Source organism: Dendrobates tinctorius, unplaced genomic scaffold (assembly GCF_039654945.1).
Source record: "Dendrobates tinctorius isolate UK_male_01 unplaced genomic scaffold, ASM3965494v1 ptg000069l, whole genome shotgun sequence".
Classification (NCBI taxonomy): domain Eukaryota; kingdom Metazoa; phylum Chordata; class Amphibia; order Anura; family Dendrobatidae; genus Dendrobates; species Dendrobates tinctorius.
Genome location: NW_027361737.1, coordinates 23,488,041 through 23,508,804, shown reverse-complemented (window position 1 = coordinate 23,508,804; position 20,764 = coordinate 23,488,041). Strand labels below are relative to the sequence as shown.

The following is a 20,764-nucleotide window of genomic DNA, read 5'->3' as shown; positions in this document are numbered from 1 at the left end:
AAAGTAAGCAGAACATTTGCGGATAGTACCCACGGTCCGGAGGAGAGGAGACTGTCCTCCGGGCTTTGGGTACCATATCCCTGTAAAAAATAGAATTTTAAAATAAAAAATATTGATATTCTTACCTTCCGGCGTCCCGCGCAGCATTCCCGCCTCTTTCCACGCTCCTGTTCCCAGTAATCCTTTGCGAAAATGCCCGCGATGGCGTCCGTTCTCGCGGGATCGCGAAGTCTCGCGGTCATTCGCACGACGTCATCGCGAATTACCGCGAGACATCGCGATCCCGCGAGAACGGACGTCATCGCGGGCATTTTCGCAAAGGATTACTGGGAACGCCGCCTGCGAGGGACGTCGGAAGGCAAGAATAACACCATTTTTTATTTTTTTTTACATTCTATCTTTTACTACTGATGCCGCATAGGCGGCTTCAGTAGTAAAAAGTTGGTCACACTCGTCAAACACTATGTTTGATGAGTGTGACCAACCTGTCAATCAGTTCTCCAAGCGATGCTACAGATCGCTTGGAAAACGCTAGCATTCTGCAAGCTAATTACGCTTGCAAAATGCTAGTTTTTCCGAGGGAAAATCGCAGGAATTTAAAATGCGATTTTCCCGCGGAATGGAATTCCGGAACTCTAGCGGGAATTTCCGCGAGAGATCCGGTACGTGTGCACTTAGCCTTAAACAGGCATCTGAGCAATTGATACAGGCTATCTCTTTGACCAGGACATCCCTGACGGAGAAAATTGAGGATGTTTACACGGAGGTGGGGAGGCTTCGTCAAGATATGCAGGCCATGAAGGGACACATTACGGAGGTGGAGACGAGGGTGTCCAAGGTGGAGGATACCATTACACCTATGGAGGCTAAATTAACGAAGGTGGCGGGCTCCATGAATGCTCGGAAGCAGAAGGCGGATGATTTAGAAAACAATGCGCCAGAATAATATCCGTATCGTTGGTCTGCCTGAACGATCGGAAGGTCAACATCCGGAGTAGTTTTTGGAGGATTGGCTTAAGACCTCCCTGGGAGATGAATTCTCCTCAATGTTCGCTGTTGAAAGAGCTCACAGAGTCCCTACAAGACCCTTACCTCCGGGGGCCCCACCTCGACGTTTCCTGGCACGCTTGCTCAATTGTAAGGACAGAGATACCATTCTGCGTCTTGCACAACTGAAAAGTCCTATTAAGTTCAGCAATGCTGTCGTTTCAATCTTTCCGGATTTTTCCATGGAACAGCAGAAGCAGCGAGCACAATTCATCGAGGTCAATGAGGGACAGAAACATTGTATACTCTGATATATCCGGCCCGACGTCAGGTTGTTCATGAAGGTTCCTCCTTATTTTTCACGGATCCGGCGGAGGCGACTGAGTGGCTGCGGATCCATGGGGGATCCCCTGCGAAGGAATCCTAATATGGCGGCTGTTATTTCGGATCCTTTCAATCAAAGGTCTAATTGGAGCTTTCGGCGAATTCCCAAATATCAACAATACCGGACGCTGTGCTCAGTGCTGGTATCCCCTTGTTTATTTTTTGATGGGGGCGTGAGACTGTGCTCCTATGTTACTAGGTTCCTGTTTTGTTTTTTCTTTTTCAAACGTTTTAGTTTTTATAGTTGTTTAGGTAAATGCCGCAGCCGACGCCAATTTTGCTATCTGGGTGGGATCTCTGCACTTGGTTCGGGCACCATTATGCATCATATTCAGATGGACGGGAATGGGTTCTGAGGTGATTTGTATGACTTGGAACGTAAGAGGCATAAAAATCCCTCGAAAGAAAATTAAGGTATTCTCACAAATTAGACATTACAGTCCTCACATTGTGGCTCTGGTGGAGACGCACCTGACCAGGGGTACGGTTCGGTGGGTACAGAAACTGTGGGTGCAATGGTTTATACATGCTTTTCACACCAGCTATTCAAGGGGAGTTTCACTGTTAATTCATAAAGATGTTCGGTGGGAGGCCAGGGAGGCCCGGAAAGACCCTGAGGGACGATTTGTGTTTGTACATGCGCTGATTAACTCTCAGAAATATGTTATTCTTTGTATTTATAATCCCCCTCCGGCCAGTATGTCAATTATTCAGAAGGCATTGAGCTTCGCTTTGAATTACCCAGATGCACATGTCATTTGTATGGGAGATTTTAATTTGGTCATGAACGGCCATCTTGATAAATTGAGATTAGATGATGGAGTACAGGGTGGGGTTCCCCCCCCCCCGGGCACATCCCAACTGTCACAATTCATGGCGGGTAGTGGGTGGCTGGATCTTTGGAGAGTGCGCCATCCAGAGACAAGGGAATATACTTGCCATTCCTCCACTAAACGCTCTGTCTCGCATAGACTACATTTTTGGATCGCGCAGTCTGGCGACGTGGGTAGATGATATTAAACATGGAGGTAGGGGGATTTTGGATCATAGCCCAGTTATTCTTAAGCTTAAATACGGGCCATCGACTAATAGGATAACATGGAAATTGAACCCTTTTTGGCTGAAGTTGATAACATTCCCTGATAGAACGATAGATCAGTTGCCTTGCTTCGTCTCGTCCCACCCTGAAACCCGAAATATTAATGTATTTTGGGATGCTCTTAAAGCTTATTTACGGGGTTGTTTATCCTCTACGATCTCTTACATTAAATGGGTGACATCGGAGGAGGATTGCGAGATGGAGCGACGTCTGAAAGATTCGGAGGCAGCTTATGTATCTGATCAAACTAACAGTAATAGGGTAGAGTGGCTGACTGCTCAGAGGTTATATGCTCAGTACACTGACACCAAGACGAAACGTTAATTATTTTTTGCCCGGCAGTCTTATTTTGAGATGGGGAATCAGGCAAGCAAATTTTTGGCTTACTTAGTACGACAGCATAATGCGACTAACACAATTCTACAGATTCGTGATTCGGGTGGTACTTTGGTTTCCTCAACTGAGGAGATACTGAAATGCTTTTCTGACTATTATGGTTCACTATACAATTCTAAGACTGATGTGGATGGCCCGGAGTGTCTAAATTATTTGTCAGACATAGAGTTTCCTATGCTAAGTCCTTCCCAGCAGGCCTTTATGGATGCTGAGTTTACTCTGGAGGAAGTAGAGGATGCCATAAAAGACATGGCTTCCGGGAAGGCCCCTGGGCCGGATGGATTTCCTGTGGAATTATATAGGAAATACCAGGATATACTGGCGCCCCTTTTGTTGACAGTGTTTCGTGGGATTTGGGAGGGGGGATGCATGCCGGAGTCCTTTTATGAGGCCAATATAATAGTTCTTAAAAAGGAGGGGAAGGACCCTTTAGATTGTGGATCTTATAGGCCCATATCGCTAGTAAATGTGGATTATAAAATTTTTACGAAAATTTTGGCCAAAAGAGTGAATTCAGTCATATTAGATCTTGTACACTCTGACCAAACTGGTTTTATGCCTGGTAATATCCAGCCTCCATTAATATCAGACGAATCCAGTCAGTGGTCCAATATAGCTCTCTGGTACCAGATAATGAATGGGCATTGGCATCGCTGGATGCGGCCAAGGCCTTTGACTCTCTTGAATGGCCTTTTCTCCGTGCATGTTTGCAGAGGTATGGATTTGGTGATAGATTCCAAAAATGGGTCAGTGTTTTATACATGAAGCCTAAGGCCCGGGTCATCGTAAATAACTCCATATCTGAACCATTTTCACTGCATAGGGGAACTCGTCAGGGCTGTCCCCTTTCCCCGGCCCTTTTTGCTCTTGCTATTGAGGCATTGGCAATTCGTATAAGATCTTCCCCTAATGTTGCTGATATAGAAATAGCAGGTTGGACGGACACCATAGGCCTATATGCTGACGATATGGTGATATTTATGGACAAAGCGGAGGAGACTCTGACAGGAGTTATCACTACTATAAATAAATTCAGTAAATATTCTGGCCTATATATAAATTGAGAGAAATCTGCTTTGATGCCTCTTTCCCACACTCCAATGCCACGACTTGAGACTCTCTCCTTACTGCCCATTGTATCCAGTTTTAAATATCTGGGTATTCATATTTCTCAGAGTAGTAAGTTTGATCTACAACTCAATATACAACCATTGCTGGAGATGGTCAAAGGTAAATTTGCAATCTGGGGTAAACTTCCACTGTCTGTAGCCGGACTTATTAATTTAATTAAAATGATATTACTCCCCAAGCTTAACTACTTTCTTCAACATAGTGCGGTAGTGGTGCCCAAATCCTTTTTTGCTAATCTGAATTCCCAAACCACATCCTTTATTTGGGGGAAAGCCATGCCTAAACTTAAGCTAACCACTTTACAGAGGCCCAAGAGGGGAGGGGGGGCAGCGTTACCCGATTTCTTCTTATATTATTTGGCTGGACAGGCCAAGGCCATAAGTACATGGATGCCTGGAGGTCATCTTCCAAATTCTGAGAGTCATCTACTTCATGCTGCACGGATTAGTTGCCCACTGGGTTTTTTAGAAATGAGGAAAATAAATGTCTCGAGACTGTTACCTCTGCTTCGTCTGGCACGATCGATATGGAGACAGATTAATGGGGTGGTTGGATTTGGGGATATTATTGCTGAAATGCCCCTATGGAATAATGACTACCTCCCGATGCTACTTGAACATCCATCCGCCGAGTTTTGGGCTCAGTATAGTATCTCTACGATAGGTGATCTGTATGATCATGGAACTTTGGTGTCCTTTGAGCAATTACAAGTTAATCGCAGTGTCCCGAGATCCCAATTTTTCCGTTATTTACAACTAAGATCAGCTTTTCAATCACACATGAGATGTATAGGTATAGATAATGCCATTTCGTCTCTACCCTTGATAGGGATCCTCAAATCACAGGGCCTTCAAGGTCTCAGCTCCTCTCTATATACATATATGTTGTCAGTGGGGACAGAATGTGCCTTAGATTCCGTTAAGAAGAAATGGGGGGGGATCATCCCGGATACACAGAGTGAGGAATGGGAAGAAATCCTGGAGTCGCCAATCTGGGTGTCTCCGTCTGCCAACAACAGGATGATACAATTGTATATTATTAATCAATCATATTTATCTCCGATTCGACTCTTTAAGATGGGCCGATACCCATCATCGGAATGTTTGAGATGTCACTCAATAGATGCAGACTTTATCCATATGATCTGGTGCTGTCCTGTTGTTGCGCAATACTGGAGGGAGGTGACATCATTATTGACATCTTTGGTACACACCCCTGTTCCCCTTGAGCCACTGATCTGTCTATTTGGAGTGTGGGATGAGGAGGCATGGCGTCATTATGTTGGGATTTTTTAACATCATATACTAAATGTGTGTATTGTATAACTGCTTATGGTTTAATAAACAAATTTAAAAAAAACAACTCTGAAATGGCCCCTATTTACTGTATACAAACTCGGAAAACACTATCATCGAGACCCGGGAAAAAAAGTGGATTGCCCAAAATCGGAAGCATGTAAGAGTATTGTGGTATGATATGGACACGCACTACAGGAAGGGAACAGCAATCCAGAGTAGCCCCAATTGTGTCCAACCAGGGGGCTGATATGAGAGGGACATTTGTAAAACCTTGTTCAATCCCAACCCATGCTTTTCCCGGGCCATTTCTACACCAATCCAGTATCCTAGACAGGTGGGAAGCAATATAGTAGGATCTGAAGTCGGGAAGCGCTATACCCCATGAAGATTTGGAACAATATGATATAGTTCTTCTAATATGAGGAAGTTTGCCGGCCCAAATAAACTTGGTTTATACTGATGCTAAACATCTGAAGAAGGACAAGGAAATTCTAATAGGGAGAGCTTGTATGACATATAAAATTCAGGGTCAAATGTTCATTTTGAAAATTGCACTTCTTCCGAACCCTGTAAAGGCTCTTCTCATCCATCTTGAGCAGTTATCTCTCACCTAATAGTTATTATTGATCAATGACCAGCATTGATCTGTTGTGCTATTCGTACAGTAAAAGTGTTATGCCAGTAAGAATGTTATTTTGTTTATCATTTATCTTTCTAGAAATCAGACCTTGTTCTTCATCTCCTTGTCTTAACGGGGGTGTGTGCAGAGACGTGGGGACCACTTATACATGTGTTTGTACTCAAGGCTTCACTGGAACCAACTGTGAAAGAGGTAAAGTCCAATATAACTATAATTTTGGATGTCATCTATATCCCAAAAACTCAATTTAAACTATTAAAATAGTCATGTTGAGGAATTAGCCTGTATAAAAAATCGTCCCCTTGTTATAATTGTTACCTCCTTAGTTTTTCAGAAAAAGCGTTTTGTTACATATGCAAATGATGAAGTTCCGGTGCACCACTCTGTCTCATCAATCACCATGCCACGCACCTCGCCTTATAATGACTGGTAGCACTTGCTTGCTCAAAGTGATTGTTGCCTGAACTTAATACTCCGTTCTGTAGTCGAGAACACACAGTGTCAGGCCTCATTCAGACATGGGTCTTTTTTCTCATACGCAAAAATGGTCTGAGTTTCATCAGTGTTTTTTGAACATTGAAAAACTTTAGAAATTCAGTTTGATCTGTAACTGTGGTACATATCTACACTAGAATGTTTACCCTTTAGAATTACCTATGTCCCTTTATGAGTCCCTTTTATGTCTCAATAGCCTGCTCCGCTGTACAAAGTCTGCTCCTCTCTATGCTTATTCTAAACCCAATTAGATTAACCCCTAGAAGATAGTTGCCTGTTGACTCAATGTATGGAGAGTTATATCCTTGCTAAGGCTTTGTTCACACTTCTTTCTGTTTGTCTGTTTCGTTTTGTAGAACAAACAAATTTAATATATGTCTAAAATAGATTCTTTGCAAAATTGATGCAAATGGAAGCAGAGGGCCCTATTGATTATCATGCGGTGTGTCTGGTTTCCATTATGTGTTCATTTTTAGAATAGAAGAATAAGCGCATCATGCAGAATTTTGTCTTCCATTTTAAAAACAGATACGTAGCAGAAACCAGATGAACCTCCCGATAATCAACAGTGCCCTCTGATTCCATTTGCAGCAGTTATGTAACAGATTCATTTTGGATATGGATTGTTTGTCTGGTCCTCAAAACAAATAAGAAAAATGGAAAGGGCAAACCGATATTTCAACAGCCGTACCCCAATAAGTAATGAATCCTGTGCATTCAGTATTTTCCTGTTACTGTATTTGCCCTTTTCACAATACAGTCAAGTGAGACCACATATTCATTGCCAACCAAACCTGGTGCCAGTGTTCAACTCATAAACTGGTTTAAAGTGGGTAATCCCAGGTCAAGCATTCTTTGAATAATGCTAGAATATGCCATTAATGCCTGATTTACAAACAAAAGAATACAGCAGCCTCTGCAAGCGCGAATAAGTATGCAAACATTCAATATATGGAATTTGAACTGTTTTATAGAATATGTTTATAAAATGAAGGTACTTAGAGCATAAATTGGCGAATTCATGAGAGCCCACCAGCCAGGACAAGGCATAGCTTTCTTTGATGGTACCCTAATTTCTCCTTTGCCTCAATGGGGGGACACAGGACCATGGGTGTATGCTGTTGCCACTAGGAGGCTGACACTAAGTGAATACAAAAAAAGTTATCTCCTCCTCTGCAGTATACACCTACCAATGGCTTCAGCCTGAACCAGTTCATGCTTAGTGTCCGTAGGAGGCACATGGGTCTGACCATAATTTTTTATTTTATTTTTTACTTTTTACCTTTTACATACACTATCGTTCAAAACTTTGGGGTCACCCAGACAATTTTGTGTTTTCCATGAAAACTCATACTTTTATTAATCAAATGAGTTGCCAAATGAATTTAAAATCTAGCACAGACATTGACAAGGTTCCAAAAAAAGATTTTTATTTGAAATAATAATTTTCTCCTTCAAACTTTGGTTTCGTCAAAGAATGCTCCATTTGCAGCAAATACAGCATTGCAGACCTTTGGCATTCTAGCAGTTAATTTGCTGAGGTAATCTGGAGAAATTTCACCCCATGCTTCCAGAAGCTCCTCCTACAATTTTGTTTGGCTTGATGGGCACTTTCTGTGTACCATACGGTCAAGCTGCTCCCACAACAGCTCAATGGGGTTGAGATCTGGTGACTACGCTGGTCACTCCATTACAGATAGAATATCAGCTACCTGCTTCTTCCCTTAATAGTTCTTGCATAATTTGGAGGTGTGCTTTGGGTCATTGTCCTGTTGTAGGATGAAAGTGGCTCCAATGAAGCGCAGTACACAGGGTATGGCATGACGTTGCAAAATGGAGTGATAGCTTTCCTAAATCCCTTTTACCTTGTACAAATCTCCCACTTTACCAGGACCAAAGCAACCCCAGACCACATTACCCCCACCTTGCTTGACAGATGGCGTCAGGCACTCTTCCAGCATCTTTTCTGTTGTTCTGCGTCTCACAAATGTTCTTCTGTGTGATCCAAACACCTCAAACTTGGATTTGTCTGTCCAGAACACTTTTTTCCAATCTTCTTCTGTCCAATGTCTGTGTTCTTTTGCCCATATTAATCTCTTCCTTTTATTAGCTAGTCTCAGATATGGCTTTTTCTTGGCCTCTCTGCCGTGAAGGCCAGCATCCTGGAGTCGCCTCTTCACTGTAGACGTAGACACTGGCGTTTTGCGTGTACTATTTAATGAAACTGGCAGTTGAGGACCTGTGAGGGGTCGATTTCTCAAACTACAGACTCTAATGTACTTGTCTTGTTGCTCAGTTGTGCAGCGGGGCCTCCCACTTCTCTTTCTACTCTGGTTAGAGCCTGTTTGTGCTATCCTCTGAAGGGAGTAGTAAACACCGTTGTAGGAAATCTTCAGTTTCTTGGCAATTTCTCGCATGGAATAGCCTTCTTTTCTAAGAACAAGAATAGACTGTCGAGTTTCACATGAAAGTTCTTTTTTTCTGGCCATTTTGAGAGTTTAATGGAACCAATAAATGTAATGCTCCAGATTCTCAACTAGCTCAAAGGAAGATCAAGTTTATAGCTTCTCTAATCAGCCAAACTGTTTGCAGCTGTGCGAACATACTTGCACAAGGGTTTTCAAGGGTATTCTAACCATCCATTAGCCTTCTTACACAGTTGGCAAACACAAAGTACCATAAGAACACTGAAGTGATGGTTGTTGGAAATGGGCCTCTATACACCTATGAAGACATTGCATTACAAACCAGACTTTTGCAGCTAGAATAGTCATTTACCACATTAGCAATGTATAGAGTGTATTTTTGAATCCTTTAATGTTAGATTCATTGGAGAAAACGGTGCTTTTCTTTAAAAAATAAGTACATTTCTTAATTACCCTAAACTTTTGAACGGTAGTGTATTTTCTACAAAGAATATAGGGCCGATGGATCCTTTCAAGGGTCCAATCTCCCCAAATCAACAACAGACGGGAACGTCGAGTGTCGCCTCCACATGCCCCCTCCTGCACCGTTGAAAGCCATGCCTGAGCTGATTATAGGGGCGACAGGTCCCTTCAAGGCACCGATCTCCCTGCACCAACAACAGACGGGAACATGGAGTGTCGCCTCCATGGTACCCCCTTCTGCAGCCAGGCTTACAGCCGGACAATAGCCCTGTCCCATCCTCAGGGAATGAACCTCTAGGATGTACAGAAGCGTCAATGGCATCCGTGTGACCCCCACTGCATCACCACTGATAGAACAGCGGTGATAGGAGGCGAACGGTCCTTCTTCACCTCCCTAACAAAGGGATGGTGGATGGAGGGTTGCTGCCCCATCCACGCTGCAGCACCTGACCTGCAAGCAGAACAATCGAGCTCTGCACTTTTTTCAATGGGCCTCCGGATCCTGCGAGTAGGTGCCCAGATCAGGCTTGACGTGCGCGCCCTCTCTGTCGTTTACGACAAATGGGTCTGAGACCTGGTGTCTTCTGGATATAAAATCCTTCCCTTCTCGTTCCAGAAAACAAAAAGTTCCAGGGGTGATACTCGAACCTGTCCGTGCTCCCAAGAAAGGGACGGGTCAGTGCGGCCCATCCTGGACCTCAAACTTCTAAGCAAGTTTTGGCCAGGTTCAGCTCTTCAGGACGGAGTCCTTCCATACCGTCATAACCCCTATGGAGACGGGGGAGTTGCTAGCATCCATCGACATCCGGGATGCTTGTCTTCATTTCCCCATCTTTACCCCTCACCTGACGTTTCTGTGCTTTGCTGTTCTCGAGGAACACTTCCAGTTCACAGCATGGCCCTTCAGTCTCTCCACCGCTCCCAGAGTGCTCACGAAGGTCATGGTGGCTGTCATGTCCATTCTCCACTCTCGTGACATGGTCATGTTGCCATACTTATGCAACTTTCTAATAAAGGGACCATCCTTCCAAAACTGCACGGAGCGCATGTGTATTCCTTTGGATACTCTTTGACGGCAGAGTTGGTTGATGATGAAAAAAAAAAAGCCTTCCCTAGATCCAGCTCAGCGGATATTTTTTATTTTTTTTTTAACAGATGATCCTGGACACCTCCCAAGGGTCAGTGTTTCTCCCTCGAGACACGGACTCTTTATTGTCCATCCCCTCATTCCATCTGTTTCTTCATGGAGGCACTGGAGAAAATGGTGGCAGCAATGGAAGCTGTTCCCTTCACCCAGCTACACCTCAGTCCTCTGCAGCATGCGCTTCAAGCAGCCTCAGACAGGAGTCCATTCCCTCTCGACCGGCTGTGCCTCTTGCCCCTGCGGGTCAAGCAGGCGCTCAGGTGGTGGACGTTGCAGTCTTCCCTCATCCAGGAGAGAGATCTTTTCTCCCGGTCCATTGGCTAATGGTCACTCCGATGCCAGCCTTTTAGGTTGGGAGCTATCTTCCGTCATCACACTGTCCAGGGGCGTTGGTTGGCTCAGGAGTCTCGCCTTCTGATCAACGTCCTGGAGATCGGGTGTTTGGGTTATCCCATACATCAATCATCAAGGAGGTACTCCCAGCAGTGCAGCAATGCATGAGGTGGTTCATATCCTCCACTGGTGGAACCACTCAGTCATTTTAGCAAATCACATTCCGGACATGGAAAACTGGGCGGTAGTCTCCCTCAGCCACCAGGGTCTCACCTTGGGAGAGTGTGCTCTTAACCCGGAGGTCTTCCAGCAGATCTATTATCGCTGGGGGATCCCGGCTGTGGATCTGATGACTTCAAGATTAAACGCCAAAGCTCCCGAGTACATTGCTCGGTCTCGGGATCCAGAAGTTTTTGGAGCGGATGCACTGGGTTTCGTCTTCCGTACGTGTTATCCTCTGCTTCCGTTACTTCCGAGGGTCGTCAGGAAGATCACAGCAGAAGGAGTGCCAGTGATCCTAGTCGCTCCAGATTGTCCACAGCTTTTCGCCGACGTCCCTTGGCGACTACTGGATCGACCAGATCTGCTCTCTCAGATTCCGATTTGCCACCAGAATGCAGGGGTCCTGTGTTTAACGGTTTGGCCTTTGAATCCTGGCTCCTAACATCACGTGGTTTCGACCATGATGAGCATCTATTACCACACCTGGAAAAGCTTTTTCACAGGGTGCAGAAACCAGATGTCCTTCCCTCATCTTCTTCATTCTTACCACTTCAGAGTTCTTCCAAGCTGGCCTGGAGTCAGGCCTGGCGCTTAGGTCCCTCGATGGTCAGCTCTCGGCTTTATGGATTTTATTCAAGCGCAGGATTGCTTCCAATCTGCCAGTGACTACTTTCATTCAGGGGGTCTATCATGTGATCCCCCCCATAGGATGCCGTTAGATGCGCGAGACCTTAACCTGGTCCTGGGTGTTCTTCAGGAGACACCTATTCCAATCTTCCACCAGGACAATGTGGTTTTCAGGCCGTCCCCGGCTTTCTGGACGATGGTGGTATCTTCTTTCCACCTCAACAAGGATATTGTTCTGCACTTGTGTTGTCCGGCACAGGTACATTGTATTGAGAGTGCTATTCAAGCTCCACATAGTGAGGGCTCTCAGAAGGTATGTCTTGTGGACGGCGTCCTTCCATAAGATGGACGCCTTGTTTGTGTTTCCTGAGGGTCACAGGTAGTGCTTAGCCACTTCAAAGTCCATTATAGCCAGGTGGATTCCCTCAGCTATTCATGAATCCTACTGTGTTGGAGGCAAGCCTATCCCAGAGGGGATTAGGGCACACTCCACTCGGTTGGTGGACGTTGCTTGGGCCATTCGGGACCAGGCGTCAGCAGAACAGGTCTGCAGGGCTGCAACTCGGTCCAGTCTGCACATATTCTCGAAGCACTACCATATCCACACTCTGGTTTCCACGGATGCAGGTCTGGGCAGACGGTGTCTGCAACCGGCAGTTGCGCCCCTTTGGTCAGTTGATTATGAGGCTTGATCTGTCATATTGTTCCCCAACCAGGACTGCTTTAGGATGTCCCATGGTCCTGTGTCCCCCAATGAGGCGAAGGAGAAACAGGGATTTTTGTGTACTCGCTGTAAAATCCTTTTCTTCGAGCCATTCATTGGGGGACACAGCACCCACCCTGTTGACCTGATGGCTATGTTTGTTCTTTTGTTTCACATGTTGTTCCTCTATTTGATGGTTATGTTTTCCTACTGCTTTGTCACTGAACTGGTTCGGGCTGGAGCCAGTGGTAGGAGCTAACTTTTTTTTGTTTTCACTTAGTCTCAAGCCTCCTAGTGGCAGCAGCATACACCTATGGTTCTGTGTCCCCCAATGAGTGGCTCAGAGAAAAGGATTTTACGTTGAGTGCACAAAAATCCCTATATTTATCAAATGTGCCTCTCCAGGGCTAAAACCTCACAAATTTGGTCTACATTTCCACGATGAGCTTTTGGTGAGTCTTTGATGCTCATTGCAGTTTTTTACATGCATTTTTATTGCATTTTAGACACTGCATTTTGTCTCTTCTTGGTGTGTCATGTTTCAAAGCTGCTGTGTTTTGATACTTCCTGGTATGTGACTCTGACAAAACTTTATTGATATGGTCATATGCAGATTGCATGCGTTTTTTTAATGCATTTTCGCCAAGGAAATGCTCTAAAAACACATGTGCGTTTTGAACTTGCGGATTTCCAACATCTAAAGCAAGTTTATGGGGAAAATTTGCACATAAAACTCTGTAAGAGAAATTGATATGCTGTGGATGTGAAACGCTCACTGCAGGTCAGTTTATGCTGCAAATAAAAAGCACATCGGCTATGAGATGTCTATAAAGCCCATTCAATTTGCTGGAACTGTAAGACGCTGCATTTTCGATGCAGTGAAAATATGGATCATCGAAAACTCACCAAAATCTCATGGTGGGTATGTAGGATCCAGCACTAGTTAAAACCGCTTCAGGTTTCTTAACGTCTGTGTTTCCTTTTTTCACGCATACGACATGTACCCATTATAACCTATGGTGTTATGCACATGTCTGTGTTTTAACATGGCCTGTGTGCCCGTGCAAAAGACGGAGACGTCCGTTTTTTCCGACAACACGGATGACAAGGGCCAATATAAGTCTATCGGTCCGTGAAAAACACGTACAACACACCGATGGCATCCATGAATCATCCATGTGCCATCCGTGTTTGACATTTCAGAATATAGAAGGTTTGAACTTTTCTTTATCAATACCAGCAAAACACTGATGACCACAGTGATGTTAAGGACAGACACACGGATAGCCATAGTCCGTGGCAGGCCATGTGGTTTTCAGATCAAGCTTTATTGGTACAGTAAAATATGCAGAAGCATCCCATTTTTTAGCCTAGTGATTTGCCATCAATGCGCATTCAGAGACAACCCTTTCAAATCTCATCACTATTTTTTTATCTTTTTCACCTTTTTTCCCATAAATTGTGTATCTTGTATAATATTTCTACAATAGGAAACATATTTTAGAGTTTTTAAACATTCCTCGTTAACCTTTTCCTCCATGTATTTCTAGAAGTCAGACCGTGCTCCTCATCTCCATGTCTGAATGGAGGATTGTGCAAGGATAGAGATGACAGTTACAGTTGTCTGTGTACATGGGGATTCACCGGGAAAAACTGCGAGACCGGTGAGTGAAAGCCATTTTATTTTTTCCTTTTACTTACTTTGCAGCAAAACATTAATAGTGGCAGGTGATTAGTTTACAGCAATTAGATTTGAAAAAAAAAATCAGTTATTTTTTAAGTTTTTATTTTTATTAGTTACTAGCTGAAGAGCCTGGCATTGCCTGGGCATAGTAACTAACTGTGGTTAGTTAAAACAAATTATACTGATTATCCTCCATCCAATAGTCCCGTGCCCATATAGCCATCATACATATCCTCCATCCCATAGTCCAGATCTTACTGACCCCCCCGGCGCGGTCTCTGCAGTCCCCCCTGCTTGTCCCACGGTCTCAGGCACCCTCCTTCAGCGGTCCCGGGGTACCACTCATATTCATGTCTTTAATGAGCGGTACCACGTGACCGCTGAAGGAAGGAGCCTGAGATCGCGCCAGGAGGGGGTAAGTATATGCGATATTCACCTGTCCCCGTTCCTCCGCTGCGGCCGCTCTGTCCTCCGCGTCCTCTGGCTGTGATGTTCAGGTCAGAGGGCGTGATGACGTAGTCGGTGCGCGCCGTGCCCTCTGCCTGAACGTCACTGACAGAGGGACCCGGAAGACAGAGCGGGTGCAGCGATGGACCGGGGTCAGGTAAATATCGCCAGTTCGGGGGTCCTGAGCCAGCGGTGACACCGGCACCTGGCCCCCATAGCGTACCGGTGTCTCCGCCTGCTCAGGACACTGGGCCAGGTGAGTGTCATTTTTTTTTTCTATTTGCAGCAGCAGCATATGGGGCCTATTCTATGGAGCATCTTATGGGCCAGCATATGGGGGCATAATGTATGGAGCCTCTTATGGGGGCATAATGTATGGAGCATCTTATGGGGGCATAATCTATGGAGCATCTTATGCGGACATAATCTATGGACCATCTTATGGGGGCAAAATCTATGGAGCATTTTATGGGGGCAGCATATGGGGCATATTATTCTATGGAGCAGCATATGGTGCATAATCTATGGAACATGTTATGGGGCCATAACCTTTATGGTGCAGCATATTATTCTATGGAGCATCTTATGGGGCCATTATTAACCTTTGTGCAGCATTATATGGGGTGTATTTTGTATGGAGCATCTTATGGGGCTCATCATGAACTGTATGGAGCATTATATGGGGCTCCTGATTCAAGATGGATATTCAAAACATTTAACCTACTGATGTCTCAATTCATTTTACTTTTATTGGTATCTATTTTTATTTTTGAAATTTACCAGTAGCTTCTGCATTTTCCACCCTAGGCTTATACACGAGTCAATAAGTTTTTCCCATTTTTTGTGGCAAAATTAGGGGGGTCGGCTTATACACGGGTCGGGTTATACACAAGTATATACGGTAATACAAAAAATGTTATTATGATTTCAGAATTGTTTCAACTGTCTGTAGAGAGAAATTAAAAATATGTTTGATGGATGTATCCTGTGTTGGATGTGGCTGTATTTCAATCACCCCTTTTTCCACAAAATAAAAAATAAAGAAGGTTGCCTTTCTACTCAGATAATTCTTCTCTTTTCCATTCACTTTGATTCGTGATTAAAAACTGACTAGTTGAATCCTTCTAAGCTCTATGTAGAAACAGGAGTTCAGTTTTCCTTGTACGAGTCATGAGTTGCTGCAAAATACCCTGGCAGGGGAGAGAAGGGAGAAGCTGGGTCAGAAGGTGAAGAGAGCAATGATTTTTGCAGAGAAAAGAGAATTAGCTCAGTAGAAAGGAAAAATGAGCAGTTTTAAGTACACAGTGCTATATAATATGATTACTGCAATATATTAAGAGGATAAAAACTTTGAGATGAGGAGGAATGCTCCTTTAATACCAATCCTAAAAAAAACAATGGTGGATTTGCATTTTTATTCTACCATAACCACACCACTTGAAACTTTTTTTCCATTTTTACTACATTTTATGATAACATGGATTGAAAACATGTTATCATTCAAAATTACAACACGTCAAGCAAAAATACACATACAGATTTGTCTCTTACAAGAAGGGGAGGAAAAAAACAGTACAGCAAAAAAAAAATTCAGCCGAAAAGGAAGGAGTTAACTACATATGTAGCAATAAGTTTTTCACTAGTTGCTGTTAAGTAAGTAATAATCTCATGATTTTACCCACCAGACTTCTGTTGTAATGAGCTGTTTTGTGTTGTTTTCCCTCTAAACCCAGAGTTCAGGCCATGCTTATCATCACCTTGTGTCAATGGCGGTACCTGCGAGGATATGGGAGATGGTTATATCTGTGTGTGCACCCCTGAATTCAATGGCGTGCATTGTGAGACAGGTGAGAATCTACTAGTTCTGTATATCATTGCCTTTGTACCTTTTTTTTTGTCTAGTTAGGGTTAGGGTTCCATTTGCGCATATGAGCAGGATTTAGTAATTCTAGATTTCAGCTGATTCATCAATTGCAACATCTTAACCTCTTCACACCGTGGCCAATTTCCGTTTTTGATTTTCGTTTTCTCATCCCCTCCTTCCAAGAGTGATAACTTTTTTATTTTTCCGTACATGTAGCCATATTAAAGCTTGTTTTTTTGCTGGACAGTCTAGGGTGACCGGATCTCATATGGGGGGGGAAAAATGTCAGAATCTTGTTCGTCTGGACCCCACAAAACGATTCCCCTTTCCAGATATTGAGATAGCCAAAATTTGAGCTCGATCAAACGACGTTAACCCGTGCCGCTCGTCGCTCAAAGTTTGAAAAAATCCAAATTGAGGTATTTTAAGATTTAGGTATTTTGCATAGTCTGTTAGACTATAAAGAATGTGACAACAACATTCGAGGAAATAGCCCTGACCAAATTTTCGAACCATTTGTGGTATTTAAATGCAGAGTTGGTGGGATTATCGTTTTTTGATCCCACCATTACAGACAATGAAAAGTTGTTAATGGCTAATAAATTGCTCAGTAGCACAGATGAACCATCAGAGCACGCTAACCTACATGAGTTGATAATTTTACATAGTTATCTAATCTATTCTAGAGCTTTTGTTAAAGTAGTTTTTGAAACGTCAGAATATAATGCTCAGCATTTGCTTACAACTTGCAGGACATATTGCTTTTGTTCTTCATCTTTTGTCAGAAGGTCGTTAAAGTCGGTCACTTCCTACCTCTTTTAATTTTTCTTTCCTAACTTTTGGATTTACAACCCTAGCGTGCTCTGATGGTTCATCTGTGCTACTGAGCAATTTATTAGCCATTAATAACTTTTCATTGTCTGTAATGGTGGGATCAAAAAACGATAATCCCACCAACTCTGCATTCAAATACCACAAATGGTTCGAAAATTTGGTCAGGGCTATTTCTGCAATGTTGTTGTCACATTCTTTATAGTCTAACAGACTATGCAAAATACCTAAATCTTAAAATACCTCAATTTGGATTTTTTCAAACTTTGAGCGACGAGCGGCACGGGTTAACGTCGTTTGATCGAGCTCAAATTTTGGTTATCTCAATATCTGGAAAGGGGAATCGTTTTGTGGGGTCCAGACGGACAAAATTTCGACATCGATTTTTTGCGGTCACCCTACTGGACACATTGTACTTTTGAATGACACCATTAATCTTATCTTAAGCGTGGAAAAAATTCCAAGTGCATCAAAATTGTAAAAAAAAAAAGTGCAATTCCACAATTGGTTTTTGGATTTTTTAGTTACCAGATTCACTGAAATTAAAAACTGATCTGACAATATGATGCTAATAATAATAATAATAATAATGTGAAAAAAAAATATAAAATTCTTATAAAAAAATATACTTCAATTGCCATATTCCGAGTACCGTAACGTTTTTCATTTTTGGGATTTGGAGCTTGATCCACCCTGAGCTGATGTTTTTACTGATACAATTTTGGAGTAGATATAATGTTTTGATAGCCTTTTATTTTATTTTATTTTTATTGCAATGTTGCTACAGCCAGAAGAACGTAATTCTTCCATTTCAATTTTTTTTCTCGTTACGCCATTTACCGATCAGATTAATTTATTTTATATTTTCATAGGTCGGAATTTTACGAACGCAGCAATACCAGATAGTGTATGTGTATTTTTAGTTTCAATAAGTTTTATTTGAAACATCATATGAAACCACAAAAAACAATAACCAATCTCCCATGCAAGGCAGCATATATTATTATATTTATAATAACAAATTAGACATACAAGAAAGAAGACAAGACAGGTAGGGGAAGGATAGATAGCAGGAGTTCAGCCATACAGTGCTTAATATTAATATGAAGAACCAATTTGAAACGTTCTTCTCAAGTAAATACCCAGTGTTTGATATTAGTTCTGGTAAGGCCTTTTCTATAAGTCTTAAACGGTTAAGGGGAAAGCCGCAAAGCCAAATCTAGTTGTGTATTTGGATGTAATTCTATCCAAGAATTCCAGACCTTGAGAAATAGGTTCCACGTATCAGATCTAGTAGATTCTATCCGCTCATATAACATGATGGTATTCATTCTTTCTTTTACCAATTATATCGACAGTGAAGGGGTTTTCCATCTTGCTGCTATGTGAATCTTTGTTGCCATACACAAGTAATTCACCAATTTATGAAAACTTTTAGAGAACCTCGGCGGCTTAGTACCCAATAAAAAGACAGAGGGTTCTAAATCGATTTGTTCTACCAGACGATTCACTTTCTTCCAGAGCTCCGAGACCACTGTACAAGACCACCAAATGTGTTTCATATCCCCTGATACCCCACAACCCCTGAAACAATCACCCGAGACACTAGGGAACATAATATGAATTCTTTCTGGTACATAGTAGGATCTATGTGGAACCTTCAAAGAAGTCTCTACCAATGAAGTTTGATAACTACCTTTAGATAATGTCTCACTACTACGGTACCAGTCATCAATCGACATGACGAATCCTAAATCTTCCTCCTATTGTAACATATAATCTAATTTTCTTTCATCATGAGGTGGACTAATAGTAGAGTAAATCAAAGAAATCATTCCTTTCCCCAATGGCTCTTGTAAGCATTTGTTCTCAAAACTCGTTATCCAGAGAGGAGTTTTTCCTGGGAGAATTTGCTTAGCAAAGTGAAATACCTGGTTTATACGCATTATTTCCCTTGCAGGAGGTGTGAATTTTTGAATAAATTCTTGTCTGTTCCACATTACATTAAATGGAGAGCAGAGGTGCTTGAGTAAGTAGATCCCCTTAGTGAACCACCACGAAAAAAGGTGTGGTTCCAGCCCTTGTTGGAACATAGGGTTATGAAAAATATTGATCAGTGGTGAAGGGTTGGATTGCATCTCATATTTAAACCTATCTTTCCTCCAGAGCGTTAGTGAATGGACCATGTAAGGGGCCATATTTATCAAATTCTGTGGCAAATGTTTTGTGGACCACATTAAGCCTGAAAATGAGTACGGTCTGGATAGAATGGATTCCAGGAGAACCCATCTAGGTGTATTCCCGTGTGGACAGGTGTTGACTAATTGGGCAATCTGGGCTGATTTGTAGTAAAGTGCGAAATTAGGTAAGGACAAACCTCCCAATTTCCTATGGAGGAACATGGTCTTCTGCGCAATTCTAGGCCTTTTCCCCAACCAAAGAAATTTAGATATCATAGAATGTAAATGGGTGAATGTTCTGGTTGGTACCAATAATGGGAGGGATCTGAAAAGATATAAGAAACGAGGAAGGGGGACCATCTTTATTGTGTGTATCCTACCCAGTCAAGATAAATTTGCCGAAGGCCATCTATTTAAGTCTGCTTGGAAATTCTGGATTAATGGGGCATAATTCCATTTAAATAGTGTTGTCCTATCGGAAATGTTCATTACATATAAATCCAAATTGAGATGTTATATTGTTTTGCTCCACTTTTGGTAAGTTGACAAATAACGCTTCGGACTTTTCTACATTTATTTTGCGTCCACAAATTTTTTCAAGTTCGTGCAGAAGTGGAAATAGATGGGGGAGTGAGGTATGAGGGCTATTTAATGTTAGAAGAAGGTCGTCTGCATATAGACTGACCTTATTATATTGCTCTCCCAAATCCTCAGGGCCCAGTATGTTTTGGTTTTTCCTTATAGCCTCTGCTATAGGTTCCATTGTGAGGGTAAAGAGGGCAGGAGACAACGGGCAGCCTTGCCTGGTACCTCTTTTAATGCTTATTGGGGAAGGATGCATCGCAGGAAGCTTTAAAAAGGCTATAAGTTTATCATATAATAACTTGAGGCACCTGATTAATTTAGAGGAAAACCCAAATTTAGATAATACCTTAAAAAGGTATGTCCACAAGACCGTGTCAAAGGCTTTTGCAATATCGAGGGCAAGCAGTAGAAGTCGCTTTCGGCAGATATTTGTTGTGTGAATGATATTTAACGCCCTCCTTATGTTATCTGGTGCCTGTCTCGTAGGTATAAAACCTACCTGGTCTCGATGGATAAGTTGGGGAAGAATACTATTAATCCTTTCAGTTACAATAGATGTGAAAATTTTTAAATCTATATTTAAAAGTGATATGGGTCGATAGTTTTTAGTTAGAAGGTGATCTCTTTTGCGTTTCAGGATTAGTTACATGTGCTATATAAAACTCTGGGGGCATTTGTACACCGTGTAAAAGTGAATTACAGAAACCTTTTATAAAGGGTGTAAGCGTCTCACTAAATTTTTTATAATAAATTGCTGAAAGGCCATCCGGTCCGGGTGCTTTACCTTTTTTTTTAATTTTTTAATTACTGCGGCAATTTCTTCCTC

General features: G+C 42.6%; 1 protein-coding gene across 3 annotated transcripts in view; it reads left to right on the top strand.

Moving 5' to 3' along the window:
- The window catches only part of SNED1 (sushi, nidogen and EGF like domains 1), a 274,182-nt gene that overhangs the window by 126,900 nt on the left and 126,518 nt on the right, over positions 1–20,764 (top strand). For all 3 annotated transcript variants that reach the window (XM_073581216.1, XM_073581215.1, XM_073581214.1), the window contains 3 exons: positions 6,014–6,127; positions 13,898–14,011; positions 16,212–16,325. In XM_073581216.1, the coding sequence (XP_073437317.1) occupies positions 6,014–6,127; positions 13,898–14,011; positions 16,212–16,325 (342 nt within the window). The remainder of the gene's footprint in view (positions 1–6,013; positions 6,128–13,897; positions 14,012–16,211; positions 16,326–20,764) is intronic.